General features: G+C 45.2%; 1 protein-coding gene across 1 annotated transcript in view; it reads right to left on the bottom strand.

Moving 5' to 3' along the window:
- LOC147123316 (palmitoyltransferase ZDHHC2-like) overlaps positions 1-20,814 on the bottom strand; it is a 230,397-nt gene that overhangs the window by 11,572 nt on the left and 198,011 nt on the right. The window contains exons 9-12 of the mRNA XM_085970680.1: positions 20,305-20,428; positions 18,208-18,300; positions 17,767-17,882; positions 12,470-12,545 (exon numbers count right to left, since the gene is read on the bottom strand). Coding sequence (XP_085826806.1) covers positions 12,505-12,545; positions 17,767-17,882; positions 18,208-18,300; positions 20,305-20,428 — 374 coding nt within the window. The 3' untranslated portion in view covers positions 12,470-12,504. The remainder of the gene's footprint in view (positions 1-12,469; positions 12,546-17,766; positions 17,883-18,207; positions 18,301-20,304; positions 20,429-20,814) is intronic.

The raw sequence follows: 20,814 nt of genomic DNA, 5'->3' as shown, positions 1-20,814 counted from the left end.
ATAGTTAGACAATATGGAGCCAGAAAGTCATAAAATGTCCTTAAAGAAATATAACAAGACATCCCTCAGAAAGATGAGAGGAAGGCCTTGTCAGCCATGATTGACACCAGGTAAACACCAGCCCACCAAAATAACTATAAATATAGACGACTGAGAGAGGAAATCAGACAGCTAGGGGCGAAAGCTTCCTCGAAGTGGAAATCAATGCTGGCTTATGCCTAACACCTCCAACAGCTCGAGGGATGAACTAGTGATAGTTGCTGTAGGCTGCAGAGATTCGCCAACCTGAGACCTCCACGCTGTCTCATCTGGCATCTAACCGCCCGTCCGGTCGTGGCATTTCGCTTTGGGAGTCGTAGGTCGCTCTCTACTGTCACGGGTTGTATGTCTATTATACTTATCTTAACCACATGTAATATCTGATTATGCTTTAAAACTGTAGCTCCTTAACAAAAAGCCTTACAACTCCTAAGACCTTTTGGGTAATCTGTGTGTGACCTGTGATCCAAACCTTACAGTGGTGTCAGAAGTGGGATCACAGAGTTGGGAGTTGTAAGGAGTTGTGGGGACTGGAGGGACTTGGTCAAATGCACGTGATCGTTGCTCAGACTGAGTATTGAGCGGGAGAGAGTTAAAGGTAAAACCAGAAATACAATGGCGTTGGCATATCACTGACAATTGTTAATAGACAGCCTGGCAGAAAAGATCGGTAAGGCTGCGGCCACGGGTGTTCTAGGAATTTTAGAAGATAGTAATGGGGACTATGATTATATTCTTGACAAACTTTCTAAAGATGTCCACAAAAACAAACTTAAGCTGAAACAGGCTGGGATAAGTTGGTGTACGGGGCACACTTATGTGCTGTGCAGCTAAATCAGGATGTTAAATGGTTAAAGGAATGAATATACCAGCTGCAAAACCAGAATGGTCGCCAGCTCCGGGCCATCTCTGAGCTCCGCACCCAGCTGTCCCGGGAGCAAAGAGAACATGACAAAGCACAGTGTACCCAAAGGAAGCTAGACCAGATTCTAGACAGACATTGAACTACAGGCAGAAAACCATAGGCTAAGCAAGAAATTGGAAGATGCAAGAGAGGCAGTAAGGGAACTGAATTGACAGCAAAGCACTGCTTCCCCTGGGGCAGACCATGCCCTGTGCCAAGCAAACTCCAACAGCTTAAGGCACAAATTGGCCAACAGCGAGTATTAGTGGCAGCTGTTTCCAAAATTAAACCGACAGATCCCGGTCCTTGCTGGGATGGTTTAGGAGAGGGCTCCAATCCCTCTGCTCTGCTTCCATCATACAAGGAGGGCGAGGCAGGTGAGGCGATGCCAGTGTGTGTGGTCACCCGATCACAGGCAGAACATGAGCCCAGGCGAGCAGAAGGCGAGGAGATCTCCTCAAGCACTGGTAGGGTAGAAACCACCACAGCCACGCAACGGTCCCTCACTGCGGTTGAGGTCGGGTACTTAAAGCTAACTTGGGAGCGGTGGGGGTCCACACTGACCCCCTCGAGCTCAGGCAGCAGTGGAGGATTTTTTTAATTACCCATCTTACAGGGTCCTACTGACAGCCCGAATGCCTTCATGCAGAAACTCCACTCTATCTTCCAGCGCACCAGGGGTGGCAGAGGGGAATACTTCGACAACCCGGTCTTCAGTTCCTGTAGGAGGGTCAAATGCTCGACACGGTCTGTGGTAGCAAGCAGGTTATCATTGTTACGTCCGTGTAATAATAAGAAAAGGACTGCAGAGAACGGTACAACAGGTGTTTACTCAACGTGGTTCAAACTGCAACTGACTGTACAGATCACTACTCAGGGTTTATATACAGGTGTGGTTACTGCTGGTACTACAGGATACAGGAGCTGTAAAAAGTAGTTCTCCCCCTTAAAGGTACATACATTACAATTCCTCCCCTTTTAGATTAACAGTACCATAACACTCATTTAACAATTAAATATCAAACTAATTACAATTAACACTTTTAACATGCAACATTAACTGAAAATAGTCTATTTATAAATTCAGTCTTTGGGGAGGCTTCCTGATTCTTTCTGGATAACGCCTTTCCCGAGTGTCTCACTCTTGGTGCGGAGGCGATTCTAACACCCTGTCGTCAGTTGATTCATCAGCTTCCAATGCTATTGTTTCTGAGGTAGATGCGACCAGTACGTCGGGTTCCTCACCAGGTACGTATGGCCGAGACATGGGGTTGACTCGTTCCTGTGACTCTAGGATCTGGTCAGCATGGCATCTCACAATGTTCTCCCCAACATCCACTGTGTACATTAGCGGCCCCTGCCATGTGCATATCGTTCCTGGTTGCCATTTCTCTGTTCGGTAGTCGCGGGCCAAGACTGGTTGCCCTACATTGAAGCTCCTTGTCGGCTTCTCATTGATGTGCTGGAATTGCTTACTCTCAACATCTCTTTGTACATTTGGTCTGAGCAAATCCAGACGAGATCTCAACCTTCGGTTAAAGAACATCGCGGCCGGGGCCTGGTTGGTGACTGCATGTGTCACATTTCTGTAGGCTAACAGGAAATTGTCCACCTTATGCTGCAGTGGAATGTCGTCATCACACATGGCCTTTACTGTTTTTAAAGGTTTGTACGAACCTCTCAGCCAATCCATTTGTGGCTGGATGATACGGGGCGGATGTGTAATGCCTTACCCCATTCCTTTTCATAAATCTTCGAAACTCTTCGGACACAATCTGTGGTCCGTTATCAGAGCAAATCTGCTTTGGCAAGCCGTTCCTGGCAAAAATGGTCCGTAGGACTGCAATAGTTTTCTCTGTGGTGGTGGAGGACATTTTGATCACCTCAGGCCATTTCGAGTGCGCATCCACGGCTATTAAAAACATTGAGTCCATGGATGGACCAGCAAAATCAATATGCACCCGTTGCCATGGAGATGAGGGCCACTCCCATGGGTGTAGAGGGGCATGTGGTGGTGCATTTTGGACCTTCTGGCATCCTGAGCAGCTCTTGGTCAGGTCCTCGATTTGCTGATCGATCCCCGGCCACCACACATAAGCCCTAGCAAGGCTTTTCATTTTCACCCCTCCCAGATGACCTTCGTGAAGCTCATTGAGCACTCTCTCCCTTAACTTGGGTGGAATTACCACTTGGGATCCACACATCAAGGTTCCCTGGCATACTGACAGCTGTTCTCTTCTGGATGAGAATGCTGGCAACAGTGAGTCGCCATGTGCTGGCCATCCCTTCACCGTCAAATCATATACCCGAGACAGTGTCGGGTCATTTCGGGTCTCCTTCTCTATACCAGCGTTAGTTACTGGCAAGCATTCAATTATAGTCGAATGAAATATTTCAACAGGATCCACTGCTGGTGCTTCCTCCGCAGTAGGCAGTGGCAGGCGTGATAGCCCATCAGCGTTTCCATGCTGTTTCGTGCCCTTATACTCGATTTCGTATTGGTGCGCCCCTAGAAAAAGGGACCATCTTTGTAGCCGTTGTGCGGTCATCACCGGAACGCCCTTCTTTGGATTAAAGATAGAGACAAGTGATTGGTGGTCAGTCAGCAAGGTGAACTTCTGCCCGTGCAGATAGTGATTGAACTTTTTCACTCCCCACACTAGGCTGAGGGCCTCCCTGTCAATCTGGGCGTAGTTACGCTCGGCTGAGGTTAGTGACCGAGATGCAAAGGCTACTGGCCTCTCCGAGCCGTCCGGGAATTTGTGCGACAGCACAGCTCCAATACCATAGGGTGATGCATCACACGCCAACCGAATTGGTAGTGCTGGGTTGAAATGAGCCAACACCTCTTTTGATGTGATCAATGCTTTGCTCTTCTGGAAAGCTCGTTTACATTCATCACTCCACTTCCATGGCACCCCAGTTTGCAGTAGGGTGTTCAGGGGGTGTAGTACGGTAGACAAATTCAGCAAGAACTTATGGTAGTAGTTCACCAGCCCGAGGAACGACCTCAGATGTGACACATTTTCCGGTGCTGGAGCCTTGACTACTGCCTTAATCTTTTCAGGGGACTTATGTAACCCCTCTTTATCAATAACATGGCCACAATACGAGATCTGCTTCTGGAAAAACTCGCATTTGTGGCGATTAGCTCGGAGCCCATATTCCTTCAATCTAGTGAGCACCTGCTCCAGGTTGGCGAGGTGATCACTGTCATTTTCGCCCGTGACCAGGATGTCGTCCAAATAACACTGGGTCCCTGGGATCCCTTGCAGGACTTATTCCATTGCCCTTTGCCAAGTAGCCGGAGCTGATGCTACCCCGAACACCAGCCGGTTGTATTGGTAGAAACCTTTATGAGTTTTGATCGTGAGGTACTGTTTCGAGGCTTCTTCTACCTCCATTTGCAGGTACGTCTGGGCCAGATCAATCTTAGTGAAGCATTTCCCTCCAGATAGCGAGGCGAAAATATCTTCAATCCGCGGAAGCGGATATTGTACAGTGTGAAGAACTGGGTTCACTGTCACCTTAAAGTCCCCACAGATGCGAACCTTCTTTGGTTCCCCAGGCATATTATTCAACGACCTCTTCATTACAGGAACGATGGGTGTAGCCCACTCGCTCCAGTCCACTTTGGACAGTACTCCTGAACGTTCCAAACCTTCCAGCTCTGCTTCGATGGCTGGGTGGATCGCATAAGGTACCGGGCTGGCCTTAAAAAACTTTGGGCTTGCATTTACCTCTATTTTGATCGTCGCTGTTATGCCTTTTAGTGTTCCGAGTCCCTGCTGGAACAGTTCTTGTGCGTCAGTTAGCATTTTTGACAGTCGTCCAGGTGTGACGTCGTCATCCTTTTTGGCATCTACAGTCAGTGCTTGTATGGAATGCCAATCTAGCTGTATCTTCCGGATCCATTCACGTCCTAGTAGTGGTGGTCCTCCGTCTGGCAATACATATAGGTCCATTTTTGGTGTTTCCTTGCCGTTATATATAACGTTCACCCTTATTTTTCCTTTGGGGTAGACTTTTTGCCCCGTGTACGTCTTCAAGACAATCTTTGTATCTCTCAAGGGTATATGTGAGAATAGCCGCTTGTAGTCCCTTCGGTTTATGACTGTTAGGACTGATCCTGTGTCCAATTCCATTTTCACTTGGACTCCTGCTATCTTGAGCGTGACCCAGATAGTTTGGTGATCCTCCGTTTTGATCACGTTATGTAGTTTCAGACAACCCAGCTCCTTGCTTCCGGAGTCTCTATCACTCTTCTGTTCGTCTGAACTACTCTCCGTCACCTTATGTACCTTCTTGTACTTCTCCTGTGGAGATTTCTTGCTGCTGGTTTTCTTTCCCGACCTGCAGACTCTTGCTATGTGTCCTACTTTTCCACACTGTCTGCACACTTTGTCCTTGAACCAGCAATCATTACGGTCGTGTGTTGTTCTGCCGCAGCGATAGCACTTCACTGTTCCGTATGACATTTCATTTGTGCCATATTCTTGCGGTCTCTGTTGTATCTCTGCAGCACCCCGTGCTGCTGCTTCGTGTGATACTGCAATGCTGAAAGCCTTGTCCAGCGTAAGATCCTTTTCTGATAGAAGCCGTTTCTGGGTTCCTTCACTTTGAAGCCCACACGCAAACTTGTCCCTTAAAGTATCTGCTAGTCCCGTTCCAAACTGGCAGTGTTTCGATAGCTTGCGCAGTTCCGTTAAATACTCAGCATTACTTTCATCTTTATGCTGGTTCCTTTTGTGAAACTTAAATCGTTCTGCGATCAGCAGCGGTGTGGGGTTTAAGTGGTCCTGTAGGATTGACACTGTTTTCAAAATCCTTTTCTACTGGATCTCTGAGGTTACTCGGTTTCGTAGTAAGCCATACGTTTTTGCACCCATTGAATTCAACAATACCAGCACTTTCTTGTCATCTGGCACTTCATTAGCCTTGCAGTATACTTCTATGCGTTCGACATATGTCGTCCACTCTTCGACTTCATTGTCGAACGCTGTGATACTGCCACTCTTCGGCATTTTTGGGTGTGGTTAGACTGGCTTAAAATGGCGTCTCCCGCGCTTTCCTTCCCCGCTGCGGCTTAAAATGGCGTCTGCCGTGCTGCTGCCAACGCCGCTCTCGGCGGTCCTCGTGGCAAATCAAATCAAATCAATTTTATTGTCATTGTTAGTGCACAAGTGCAGTACAACGAAATGTAGGATTGCGGCTCCCGAGAGTGTACATTTAGATTAAGACATTTAAACATTCAACATACATTTGGCTTGTAATACATTAACATTAACATAACCATAATAAAGTGCATTGGCAGATGTGCAGGCTTTAGAGTTTATTTGTGGAGTTCAGTAGGATGACAGCCCTGGGAAAGAAGCTGTTCCTAAATCTGGTCGTACGGGTGCGAATGCATCTGTAGCGTCTCCCAGATGGCAGGAGGGCGAACAGACTGTGGCTGGGGTGGGTAGGGTCTTTGATGATGGACCGTGACCTCCGTAAACAGCGTTCCTGGTATATGTGCTCTATGGTCGGTAGCCGGGTGCCGGTAATGCGTTGGGCAGTTTTGACTACCCGCTGCAGGGCTTTTTGGTCATAGTAGCTACAGCTGCCATACCATACTGTGATACAGTTCGTCAGGATGCTCTCTATTGTGCAGCGGTAAAAGTTAGAGAGGATCAGGGGTGACAGGTTACATCCCTTCAGCCTCCTTAGGAAATATAGGCACTGCTGGGCCTTCTTCACCAGAGAGGAGTTATTGAGGGACCAGGAGAGGTCTTCCGTGATATGGACTCCGAGGAACTTAAAGCTGTCCACCCTTTCCGCCCTGTGGGTTTCGTGCGCTGCTCCTGCGCTGCTGCCAATGCCGCTCTCTGTGGTCCTCGTGGCAATGGCAGCGCCTCGTGTTTTCCTGCGCGCCTCTCTCCCCCGTTGCCGCTGCTCGGCCCTTGACCACCGGCTGCGCTCTGCTCTCTCTTGTCTCTCCCCCCCCCGTTGACGCTGCTCGGTCCTGAACACCGGCTGCGCCCTGTGCGCTCTGCCCTCTCTCTCACCCCTGTCGACGCTGCTCGGTCTTTTTCTGTGCCACTCGGTCGGGCTCTAGCCCATTGCTGTCCGGGAAGGGTCTGCGCAGTACCTGTTGCCAGCCCGTTTCGCTGGACCACCGTGACTGGAAAGCCAAGCCTGGCTCTCGACAGCCTCCCCTGCGATGCTCAAATCTCCGCTGGATGACTGGGCGGTTGCCCGTGGTCGACGCCCGTGCTTCTGGACTCGACCTTCTTCCACTGTTCTCCAGGAGCGAATCCCTGGGAGGTGATGCAGAGTTGCAGGTAGGTTCGAATCTGCTTGTCGCCACTGTTACGTCCGTGTAATAAGAAAAGGACTGCAGAGAACGGTACAACAGGTGTTTACTCAACGTGGTTCAAACTGCAACTGACTGTACAGATCACTACTCAGGGTTTATATACAGGTGTGGTCACTGCCGGTACTACAGGATACAGGAGCTGTAAAAAGTAGTTTTCCCCCTTAAAGGTACATACATTACAATCATCAACATACTGAAGCAAACAGGAGGGTCGTGAAAAGTTCTTCAGGGCTCCAGCCATACACTTGTGGAAAATGGTGGGGGTGTTATGGAACCCTTGTAGCAAGCACGTCCAGGTAAACTTCTGATCCTCGAAGGTAAAAGCAAATTTAAACTGATCTTCCTGTCTTACGGGGATACTCCAGAAACTGTTAGACCCAGTAGGTCTTCAAAATTCTTCCTGAATGGCCTCCAACCATTAGTCTGCAACGCACTAGGCGTTTATGTCTCTAAAGACACCGTCTGGGATAGACTGTGCACCCGTACCAAGGCTGCGTGGGATCAGACCCGCACCAGTATCCCCAAAGGTGCAGTAGCGGCCGTCAAAGGCCCACTGCCTAACCAGGGGTCGGGGCACCCAGAATCTCCGCGCCAGGAAGGAGCAGCTCGATGCGCTGCTTTCTCTGCCACTGCCTAGGCCACTATGCCCGCCAATGCTACAACCCCCAAAATAGATAGGCTCCAACCCAGTCGCGTAGCGGTTTGAGAAAATGGAGGCAGCCATAGCCCCCTAAATGTCAGTCAAAAAGCCAGATGACAATTGGTGGTTAACTATCGACTACTGCAAGCTCAATTCAGTTACCCCCATGTACGCTCCGGTGGTTCAGTAGACACCCACCCTACTCTTACAGATCCCCAATGGCAGCAAAGTCTTCTCCACCCTCGATATCCCAAAGGGGAAGTTCTAGCACTTGGCTCTGGATGTATAGCCATCCTCTACATCACAGTCAGCCACATGTTGCGTGAGAAGAAATGAGCAGCAGCCCTTTATGAGCTGTTGCACTTCAGATTCCCCACCTACCTTGTGCCCTAGTGCTCCCTGCATACTTAGAAAATGTGCAGGGAGTATATTATTATGGTAATTAGCTAAATCTGGTGTGCTCAGCTCCTTGCTCTTTCATTCTGGTATATTTCGATTTTCAAAAGGCTTTCGATAAGGTCCCGCATAAGAGATTAGCATGTAAAATTAAGGCACATGGGATTGGGGGCAAGGTATTGACTTGGATAGAGAACTGGTTGGCAGACAGAAAGCAAAGAGTTGGAATAAACGGCTCTTTTTCCGAATGGCAGGCAGTGACTAGTGGGGTACCGCAGGGATCGGTCCTTGGACCCCAGCTATTCACAATATATATTAATGATCTGGATGAGGGAACTAGATGTAATATCTCCAAATTTGCAGACGACACAAAGCTGGGTGGGTGTGTGTGCTGTAAGGAGGATACCGAGAAACTCCAGTATGATTTGGACAGGTTGGGTGATTGGGCAGAAGCATGGCAGATGCAATATAACGTGGATAAATACGAGGTTATCCACTTTGGTATCAAAAACAGGAAGGCAGATTATTATCTGAATGGCAATAGAATGGGAGAAGGGGAAGTGCAACGAGACCCGGGCGTCCTTGTGCACCAGTCGCTGAAAGTAAGCATGCAGGTGCAGCAGTCGGTTAAGAAGGCAAATGGTAAGTTGGCCTTCATAGCGAGAGGGTTTGAGTACAGGAACAAGGATGTCCTGCTGCAGTTGTACAAGGCCTTGGTGAGACCACATCTGCAGTATCGTGTGCAGTTTTGATCGCCTTATCTGAGGAAGGATGTTCTTGCCATGGAAGGAGTGCAGCGAAGATTCACCAGGCTGATACCTGGGATGGCAGGAATGACGTATGAATCACAGAAACCCCACAGTGCAGATGGAGGCCATTTCGGCCCATCGAGCCTGCACCGACACACATCCCACCCGATCCCTGTAACCCCTACACCAACACATATCCCACCCGATCCCCGTAACCCCACGTATTTAATCCCCCTAACGCTAAGGGTCAATTTATCATAGCCAATCATCCTAACCCGCACATCTTTGGACTGTGGGAGGAAACCGGAGCACCCGGAGGAAACCCACGCAAACACGGGGAGAATGTGCAAACTCCACACAGACAGTCACCCGAGGCTGGATTCGAACCCAGGTCCCTGGCGCTGTGAGGCAACAGTGCTAACCACTATGCCACCGTGCTGGAGAGATTGCACCGTATGAGGAGAGATTGGGACGATTGGGCTTGTACTCGTTGGAGTTTAGAAGAATGAGAGGGGATCTCGTCGAAACTTATAAAATTCTAACAGGACTAGACAGACTAGATGCTGGAAGGATGTTCCCGATGGTCGGGGAGTCCAGAACCAGGGGTCACAGTCTAAGGATAAGGGGTAAGCCATTTAGGACATAGATAGGGAGGAATTTCTTCACCCAGAGAGTGGTGAACCTGTGGAATTCTCTATCACAGAAGGCAGTCGAGGCCAATTCATTAAATATATTCAAGAAGGAGTTGGATATATTTCTTAAGGCTAAAGGGATCAAGGGATATGGAGAGAAGGCAGGAACAGGGTACTGAATTTGGATGATCAGCCATGATCTCATTGAATGGCGGAGCAGGCTCGAGGGGCCGAATGGCCTACTCCTGCTCCTATCTTCTATGTTTCTCTGTTTCACTCAGGAGTGTAGGTGTGCACCATGATCGCAGAGTTATTTTCCCCACAATTGGGGAATTGTCCCTAAAGTTCTAAGGTGGCCCTGTACTTGCATATCTGAGTCATGAGGTGGCCCTACTACTGCTTCTCCCACATCTGATGTGGCGGTGACTGTCTGGTCCTGTTTGCTATCTGGCACATCTGTGACTCAGACAAACTAAATAGTCTAGATGTGACACTGTCCTGAGTGACAGCAGCCTCATCCACTTCGACTCCAGCCATGCCCCTGCTGCCACAGCATCCGGAAGGGGCTGACTTCACAACCTACAGTGTCAGGAAAACAGAGCTGAGTGTGCAGGATGGTTGCATGTTGTGGGGAGCATGAGTGATTATTCCACAGCCAGCACGACAGTCTATCCTAGAGCAACTACATCAGTGTCATCCTGGGGTCTCACGTATGAAAGTCTTGGCTAGGAGTTACTTGTGGTGGCCAAAGCTAGATGAGGAGATAGAAAATCTAGTCAAGACATGCAGCACTTGTCAGGAACACCGGAAGGCACCAGCAGCGGCTCCTCTCCACCCCTGGGAGTGGCCGGATAAACCATGGAGAAGATTGCACTTAGATTATGCGGGTCCATTCATGGGGAAGATGTTCCTCACAATCATTGATGCACATTCCAAATGGATGGATGTTTATCCTGTAAATTCTGCTTCCGCCACTACTACTATAGACTGCCTGCGTCAGAGAGCTTCAGTAATCAAGGGCTACCGGAGATTGTGGTGAGTGACAATGCCACTTGTTTTGTGAGTACAGAGACAAAAGAGTTCTTGAGAAAAAATGGCATAGTGCAGGTGACCTCGGCTCCATATCATCCGTCCTCGAATGGACTTGCGGAGAGAGCCATACAAACATTTAAGGAGATGATGGAAAAAAGTGCAGAAGGGAGTTTAGCAGCCAAAGTGTCACGGGTTCTGTTCAGCTACAGAATAACACCTCAATCCACCACAGGACTCTCTCCTGCTGAGATGTTATTAGGTCGTAGACTATGCTCCACTCTTGACCTTGTCCACCCAGACCTAAAAAGGAAAATGGAAAACAGACAAAACAAACAAAAAGAGAACCATGACAAAAGAACAAAGAGCCGAAGTTTTGGAGAAGGAGATGCGGTCCTTACCTGGAATTTCAGTTATGGACCAAAGTGGATTCCTGGCTTCATCGACTCAATGACAGGTCCAGTATCATACAAGGTCATGTTGGGAGATGGTAGGGTAGTACGCAGACATGTAGATCAGATACTTCCCAGACAAGGGGAAATTGAAATGAAGGTTCCAGATGCAATGACTGAAGACAGGGTTGCCCCCAGTTATCCAAGTGCATCTGTGGTGCCACCACCAGGGACAGAGACAATTCCACAGGAACCTATTCGTCAAGAGGAAACCATCGTTGCAGAGTCAGATACTCTGAGCACTGCTCAGGAGCAACTGGTGGCTTCACCACAAACAAGCAGGGACTTTACTGTTAGACGTTCACAAAGGACTCGCAAGTCACCAGAGAGATTGATACTGAACTGTTAGATTCGTCAAGTATGGAACATGATGAATGGAGACTCCTTATGTGACCCTCAGGAATGGTTGTTTGTTAGGAAATTCATACTGAAATCTTAAGGGGGGAGGGATGTTATGCTTAAGGTTATCCACCAGGTGGTGCTGTAGCCAATGCTGCTGCTAGGGTCAGAGATTTGCTTCCTGTTAAGGTCAGAGGTTTGCTTCCTGTCAAGGTCAGCAAAGGTGCAATGCCTGGATGCAAGCCTGCCTGGTTGCTTCGCAGTCGTTTAATAAAGTACTCGTATTAATCCTAATACCTCGCCTCTTCGAGTCCTTGTCTCACTACATGGATTTATCACAGTTATGAAGATTAAGGCCTGAAATTTCTGTGGAGGTTGTCTTGATCTCCTGCCATAACTTAGGTGGGAAATTGGCAGAACCCCTGGAGAACTAGTGTAAATGGCTGAATATTGGATTCACACTGTTCTGGGGGTCCCGACCAAGATTGGGACAACTCCTACAAAAATTCAGGGCCCAAGTCTGTACATAAATTGAAATGGGGCACAACATTGTTATGGATTTCCATGCAGGTTTATAGAGAAACACAGAGGCTGTGGCTTGTACTGATTTTCTGTCGAAATTACAGCAGGTGATCTGAGTGGAAATTCATCGCCCAAAAGTTTAACAAGATGATACAGTGATAACCAATATGGTATTTTAAACAGGCAAGTCCTCTACCAGCTATTTATACTCCTCCACTCCAGCAATGTGCAGTCTGGAGTACAAAACCTGGAATTCTCAGTTCCATTGCATAGCAATGTGCACAATTCGGTGAAATTGATAGATTAGTAAGACACTAAGATGTTATAATATTCTGCATAAATATTACAACAGACATGGACTAGTGATGGGCAGCACACAGTTATGATGCCATTTTGTTCATCTACTTACATTTGCCAGCTGTTATATGTTTGCTTGAAGAGTAGCTAGGTCTCATTCTCTATGACCATGACAGGATTGCTCATACCTATAAATTAAAAAACAACTAAAATGTTAGTAATATAACATGTAATTTCATGTTGGTCATGCAATTTCTGTTCACAAATACATTTGTATTTCTGCGATTATTATGGGGCTTCTAACAAAGAAATGGCAGACCAATTAAATACATATTTTGGTTCTGTCTTCACAAAGGAGGACACAAATAACCTCCCAGAGATGTCGGGGAACATAGGGTCTGATGAAAGGGAGGAACTGAAAGAAATCAGTATTTGTAGGGAAATGGTGTTAGGGAAATTGATGGGATTGAAGGCCGATAAATCCCCAGGGCCTGATAATCTACATCCTAGGGTACTTAAGGAAGTGGCCCTAGAGATAGTTGATGCTTTGCTGATCATCTTCCAGCATTCGATGGAATCTGGAACAGTACCCATGGATTGGAGGGTAGCTAATGTAACCCCACTATTCAAAAAAGGTGGTAGAGAGAAAACGGGGAATTACAGGCGGGTAAGCCTGACATCGGTAGTGGGGAAAATGCTAGAGTCCATTATAAAAGATGTAATAGCAGAGCACTTGGAAAACAGTGACAGGATCGGACAAAGTCAACATGGATTTACAAAAGGTAAATCGTGCTTGACTAATCTACTGGAATTTTTTGAGGATGTAACTGGTAAAATAGATAAGGGAGAACCAGTGGATGTGGTGTATTTGGACTTTCAGAAGGCTTTTGATAAGGTCCCGCATAAGAGATTAGCATGTACAGTTAAGGCACATGGGATTGGGGGCAAGGTATTGACTTGGATAGAGAACTGGTTGGCAGACAGAAAGCAAAGAGTTGGAATAAACGGGTCTTTTTCCGAGTGGCAGGCAGTGACTAGGGGGGTACCGCAGGGATCGGTCCTTGGACCCCAGCTATTCACAATATATATTAATGATCTAGACAGGGGAACTAGATGTAATATCTCCAAATTTGCAGACGACACAAAGCTGGGTGGGCGTGTGTGCTGTGAGGAGGATGCCGAGAAACTCCAGGATGATTTGGACAGGTTGGGTGATTGGGCAGAAGCATGGCAGATGCAATATAACGTGGATAAATGTGAGGTTATCCACGTTGGTGGCAAAAACAGGAAGGCAGATTATTATCTGAATAGATTGGGAGAAGGGGAAGTGCAATGAGACCTGGGTGTCCTTGTGCACAAGTTGCTGAAGGTAAGCATGCAGGTGCAGCAGGCGGTTAAGAAGGCAAATGGCATGTTGGCCTTCGTAGCGAGAGGGTTTGAGTACAGGAACAAGGATGTCTTGCTGCAGTTATACAGGGCCTTGGTGAGACCACACCTTGAGTATTGTGTGCAGTTTTGGTCGCCTTATCTGAGGAAGGATGTTCTTGCCATGGAAGGAGTTCAGCGAAGATTCACCAGGCTGATACTTGGGATGGCAGGAATGACGTATGAGGAGAGATTGGGTCGATTGGGCTTGTACTCGCTGGAATTTAGAAGAATGAGAGGGGATCTCATAGAAACTTATAAAATTCTGACAGGACTGGACAGACTAGATGCAGGAAGGATGTTCCCGATGGTCGGGGAGTCCAGAACCAGGGGTCACAGTCTAAGGATAAGGGGTAGGCCATTTGGACAGAAATGAGGAGGAATTTCTTCACCCAGAGAGTGGTGAACCTGTGGAATTCTCTACCACAGAAGGCAGTTGAGGCCAATACATTAAATATATTCAAGAAGGAGTTGGATATATTTCTTAAGGCTAAAGGGATCAAGGCGTATGGGGAGAAAGCAGGGACCGGGTACTGAATTTGGATGATCAGCCATGATCGCATTGAATGGCGGAGCAGGCTCGAGGGGGCGAATGGCCTACTCCTGCTCCTATCTTCTATGTTTCTATGATTCTGAGGAAGTGGTTACCCAATATAGTAAATAGAATTTTCCTTTTTCAAAATTAGGTATTAATAGCTGTAGAGGTTCCACAAAATTGATTTTCATCTTTGCTAGAAAAACTAGGATTCCTATAATCCAAAAGTAAATAAACTTGGACCCTGAAATTACACTGTGAGATCCTAGTGTACACATGCTCAACGCATTGCAGAGAGGCAAACAGATGGAGTATGGTGTGTTTCCATACTGTGGTCAGGAGGATGTTTTTATAGTGAGTTGTGCTTCTCATGAGCAACTCCTGGTAGCTGCTGTCTGCCTAGCAAGAAATCATCCATCGCTTGCCAGTTGTTTGATAACAAACAATGAGTACCCTTCTTGGGGGAGAGCTAAGCAGGTTCTTTTTGGGTCAAGGTGGCTTCATAATGACACGACGGATGATGGAAGTTTGAAACCAACTCAACCCTCTGTGGCAGATTTGTTAATCTGATATAGGTACATTAGAAAGGGATCCAAGAAGAATGACCAGGATGATTCAAAGCCTTTAGGACAAAGTTATGAAGAAATACCCAGTCAATAAACTTATTTTCTCTGGAGGGCAGAACGGCTTAATAAGAACATAAGAACTAGGAACAGGAGTAGGCCATATAGTGCCTCCAGCCTGCTCCGCCATTCAATAAGATCATGGCAGATCTTCGACCTTAACTCCACTTTCCTACCCGATCTCCATATTCCTTGATTCCCCTAGAGTCCAAAAATCTATCTCAGCCTTGAATATACTCAACAATTCAGCATCCGCAGCCCTTTGGGACAGAGAATGCCAAATATTCACAACCCTCCAAGTGAAAAAATCCTCCTCATCTCAAGTCTTAAATGGCCAACCCCTTCTCTTGAGACTATGCCCTCTAGTTCTAGACTCTCCAGCCAGGGGAAACAACCTCTCAGCATCTACCCTGTTAATCCCCCTCCAAATCTTATTTGTTTCAATGAGATCACCTTTCATTCTTCCAAACTCCAGAGAATATAGGCCCAATCTACTCAATCTCTCCTCATAGGACAACCATCTCATCCCAGGAATCAATCTAGTGAACCTTTGTTGCACCGCCTCTAAGGCAAGTATATCCTTCCTCCGATAAGGAGATCAAAACTGTGCACAGTACTCCAGGTGTGATCTCACCAAAGCCCTGTACAATTGTAGCAAGACTTCCTTATTCTTGTACTCCAACCCCCTTGCAATAAAGGCCAACATGCCATTTGCCTTCCTAATTGCATGCTGTACCTGCATGCTAACTCTCTGTGTTTCCTGTACATGGACACCTAAATCTCTCTTAACACCAACATTTAATAGTTTCTCACCATTTAAAATATATTCTGTTTTTCTATTCTTCCTACCAAAGTGAATAACCTCACATTTCCCCACATTATAATCCATCTGCTCACTCACTTAATCTGTCTTACTTTCCCACCTAGCTTTGTATTGTCAGCAAGTCTGGATACTTGGATACTCTGGATACTTGGTCCCTTCATCTAAGTCATTAATACAGATTGTAAATAACTGATGCCCAAGCACTGATCCTTGCGGCACCCTACCAGTTACAGCCTGCCAACCTGAAAATGACCCGTTTATCCTTACTCTCTGTTTTCTGTCTATTAATGAATCCTCTATCCATGCTAATATATTACCCCCAAACCCATGCACCCTTATCTTGCATAGCAACCTTTTACGTGACACTTTATCGAATGCCTTTTGGAAATCCAAATATACTACATCTACTGGTTCCCTTTTATCTACCCTGCTAGTTACATTCTCAAAAAACTCTAATAAATTTGTCAAACACGATTTCCCTTTCATACAACCATGTTGACTCTGCCTAATTATGTATTGATTTTAGAAGTGCCCTGTTACCACTTCCTTAATAATAGATTCCAGCATTTCCCCGATGACTGATGTCGAGCTAACTGGCCTGTTTTCTCCCTCCCTCCTTTTTTAAATAGCGGGGTTACATTTGCTACCTTCTAATCCGCTGGGACCATTCTAGAATCTCGGGAATTTTGAAAGATCACAACCAATACATCCACTATCTCTGTAGTCACATCTTTTAGAACCCTAGGATGTAGGCTATCAGGTCCAGGGGATTTGTTAGCTTTTAGTCCCCTTAGTTTCTCAAATACTTTTTCTCTACTGAACTTAAATTACTTTAAGTTCCTCATTCTCATTAGCCCCTTGGTTCCCCACTATTTTTGGTATGCTTTTTGTGTCTTCTACTGTGAAAACAGATATAAAATATTTGTTGAAAGGCTCTGCCATTTCCTTATTCCCCATTATAATTTCTTCTGACTCAACCTCTAAGGGACCAACACTTCCTTTTTACATATTTGTAGACGCTGTTCCTACTTAGGGTTTTAAAATACTGAAAAGTATAGATGAGGTGGAAGTAAGCAAACAATTTATTGTGGACAATGAGCATTAGTATAGAGTGTACAAGTATAAAATTCACAAGTCTTGAGCAATCACAGATTAGGAAATCCCCCTTTTCCATCTATAGTGGATATGTGAAATAAACTCCCAGAGAAAATAACTGATTCAGCATCAATTCGCACCTTTAAAATGGAACTGAATTGATATTAGCTGAGAAGTGGGATAGAATCAGAGACATTTAACACTTGATTTTTTTTTACAAAAGGAAATTAGTGTTCCCTAGAGTAGGGGATCTCAAATGATAGAGTAATATTATGTGGATTTGGGATTGAGTTGGCTTGATAGGCTGAACGGTCTTTTCTCACTTTGAATTTCCTTATTTTCTTATACCTAAAACAGCAGGTCTATCACACTGCAGGACACTACTGATGACTGACCAGTAAGCCTGATTCACTAATAGACCTTAGAGTTGTAGACCTGTCACTGGGAGCTGGAAATATTCCCACATAGCTTCAGATAACTCTAATAAGAGATAAAGCAGCTTTCAAAAAAGTATAATTAAGCAAGGTGACTGCTTCAGATTTTCTTTTCTGTGTAAAATATAAAATATATTTACAACACACTAAATAGTTATTTGCACCCCAATAGTTGCCAAAGTTACTAATCTTTTTGCAGTAATTTGTTTTCGTAAATTTAACTTTCATTATGATACAAAAATGTCTGCCCCTGTAATTTGCCCTTTGCAGTCCCTCATACAGTAGTCCTGTGTGTATAAACTGCAGTCAGTTTATTCACTTGAGCAATGAGAAGTTTATTCACTTGACAAGTGCATCAGGCAATCTTTATTAAAAAAAACTGCAATTGTCCCAGTATTTTTTGTTTCAAACTAATATTGTGTGCCTTAAGTTTATGTGAAGTGATTTAAATTGTAAAATGTTCCAAATACTCACCAAGCTTGCCTTTCTCATCATCAGAAGTTCCTTCAGACCACGTTTGGCCGCTACCCAATAGGTGGTTCTGGGACTCTCGTAAAGGTTTGGCAGGAAATGGATGCCCTTCAGCAATACTGTGAACCAGGTGGTAAAGAATTAGTTCATTACGTGGTAGCTCCCTCGAATCAATCTCCGGGGTTTTGCACAACCCCAGCCACTCAGTAAATCTCACTCACTACTACAATGTACCATGTGCACTATACCATGAACTATATACTATGAAAGTAATACAAGTCAATGTGCTGCAATCAAAGAACTGCATAAATTGGTGATTCAGATCAAAGTTAGAAAACACAAAGACAAATATTTATTTGTGCTTATAAAAAAAATCATCCAGTTATGCATAAAACCAAATATTTTTACATTGAAAAAGCATGGTAATAAATAAATAATAATTACTTTTTGGCAGTTGAGTTGTGAGCAGATGGAGTGGAGGGTTGCTCTGCATCCTGATTCACCAAACATGTTGGGAAGGAACAACCATCACCCAGACTGCATATGAAAAAAAGTTTTCATTTTATTTTATTTTTCATTCATAAAATACATGCAGTAATCTGACTTAGTGTCAGTGTTGGATACAGTACATTATCTTGATATTTTTGCTGTAACTAACACCTCCTTTAACAAATGAATAAGCAGTGTGTTTATTCTTTAGTAAACAAATATAGTTCAGTCAGTAAGTGCACTGCCCAGTCACCCATACAGACCAGAAAGATCCCAGGTCCAATCACTGATCTGTGCTGAGTTTGTTTATCTTGTTTGACTGGAAATGCAGGAGAGCTGGGAATGCCAACTTTCGTGTACGATTCTTCAATCCGTGCTCTTGGTGTGCAAGGCTGTGCTGGGAGGCTTGGCGTGCAAAATTACCCCTAAATCACTAGCTGGCTTGTGATGGAGTTGCCTCGCTGCTGGTTCTGGAGAAATGTTAAGCTCAGACTCTCTCCAATTGTATGACTAGGGTACTCAGTGTTTCTTTCAAATCAATAAAACCTAACAGTAAACTTTCTGCTTGCACACCCCCAATGTGTCCACCAGGAGTGCGTATCTGGAAACTGAATACACAGCCCTCAATTTTCTGTTCATTAAAATTAGTTGCTAGAAAATCATGGGCTGCACTTCCGTGATTCTCCGATATAAGTTGCACTAGGACCATGCAACTCTAAATTTTACCCTCTAATAATTACCTGGAGGAGGGAGTCGCACTGTTATGCTCTGGAGGCAGCAAGGTTTTAACTCTAGATTTAAACTACCACAAGTTTAACTAAACTTGTAAAAGTCAATTTTCCAAATTCACGCACCCAGCATGGAGCCTTGTTCAATAAGAGCTCATGTCGAGAAATCACAGGAGCACTCCTTATGATATTCCATCCATCCACATCAGTAGTGCACATCCTCAATCTCTTATGCTTGTCTGTCTTGCAAAAATGGTAGCCTAGGTTGCAGTAACATATGCCAAGGTTTTTGTTTATGCAAATGAAAGAAAGGAACTCTTTTACTTTCTTTCTCTATGGGATTATAAACCTAATTTCTACCAAATCATTTACTGTCTCCCACCCTACTGTTCCCTCTAGCACAAAGGCATTGATTTCAGTTCCTGACATAAACTCCGGTCATCTGCCACAGACTCCATCCCCTTCCCCAGCCAATCGCTCAGGCTGAACCAGCCCACATGAACCCTTGGTGACACATTTGATCTAGAGCTATGCTTTAATCCTCATATCCAATCCATCACCAGGGCCGCTTATTTCCACCTGCGAAACATCATCTGCCTCTGGCTCTATTTTGTCACACTGCAACCCCTATCCATGTGTTTATCCCTATTTCTTCAAGGTCCTTCTTGCTAGCCTCCTCCCACAAACTTGTTCAAAACTCAGCCAGCAGCACCCATTCCTACAGTAAGTCCATCATCCCCATTCTCACTGATCTCCATCGTCTCCTGTCCCCCAACAAACTGAATTAAAATCATCTTCAAATCCATCTACAGCCCTAACCCACCCTATCCGTGCAACTTCAGTCCTCCATCTCTGGCCTTCTGTGTATCCCTCCCTCCCTCCTGTCGCCTCCACATCAGTGGTGGTGTTTTCAGTTACCTACTCTACCACTCTCTGGAATTCTCTCCCTAAACCGCTCTACCTCTTAATTTACCCCCTGCATATTTAAAATCTTTTTTCAAACCCATCTCTTCAATGAAGCTGTTGGTCACCTCTTCTAACTCTCTCATCTAGGCTCGGCTTTAATTCCTTTTGCTGCCTTGGAGTGTTTTCTATATTGATGGCATGTTATGTGATTGTGTCATTGTTTAATGGAAGTCTACTGCAAAATATTAAACCAAAACCTACAGACATAATAAATAGATTGTAAAGAAACTTCCAACTTCTCAGAAAAGATTAAGATTCACTGCAGTTTTAAAATGTTCTTTTACATGGTAATACAGAATGCATTCTGAATGAGTATGCTTCTATCAAGGATATGGGAACTCAGAAAAATGAGCTGTACCTTGTAAAGACAGGTAGCAACCAGTACTTCTCATCTCCAAATACCTGCTTCATATTTTTGCTGCACCCCAAGCTAAACCCATTCTTGTCTGGCCCATGTCGAAACACAGGTGCTCTGAAGGCCTCTGAAACAGAATATAGTTATTTATAGTATTTGAATTGTTTTTTAAAAAAGTAACATATTTCCATTCTTTTAATTTTGTCACTTGGAACTCTATCCCTCATACTCGAAGTTTAACTGTGGAGTTAACCATCATAAGACCACAAGTGAGATGTTAGAAACTAGAGGTGCCTAAAAATGTATATGGCTACAGGAATAATACTGTGTTTAAATGATAAGTTTTGTTTTCCTGGAAAGCTTGCAGTGGAACTTGAGACAGACTTTTTAATTAGTTAGATTAGGTGAAACAAACATTCCTCACGGGGGCCCATAGGATGGCCCTGCCAGGCTAGTTATCTGTTGTTTGTAAGTTACGGTTTTGACTTTGTTAATGTATCTTTAATTTGGCCA

This window comes from Somniosus microcephalus, chromosome 2 (assembly GCF_052327205.1).
Source record: "Somniosus microcephalus isolate GS21.2 chromosome 2, FLI_Smic_1.0, whole genome shotgun sequence".
Taxonomy (NCBI): Eukaryota; Metazoa; Chordata; class Chondrichthyes; order Squaliformes; family Somniosidae; genus Somniosus; species Somniosus microcephalus.
Note: the sequence above shows the minus strand (reverse complement) of the source record. Positions and strands in the feature narration are given on the sequence as shown.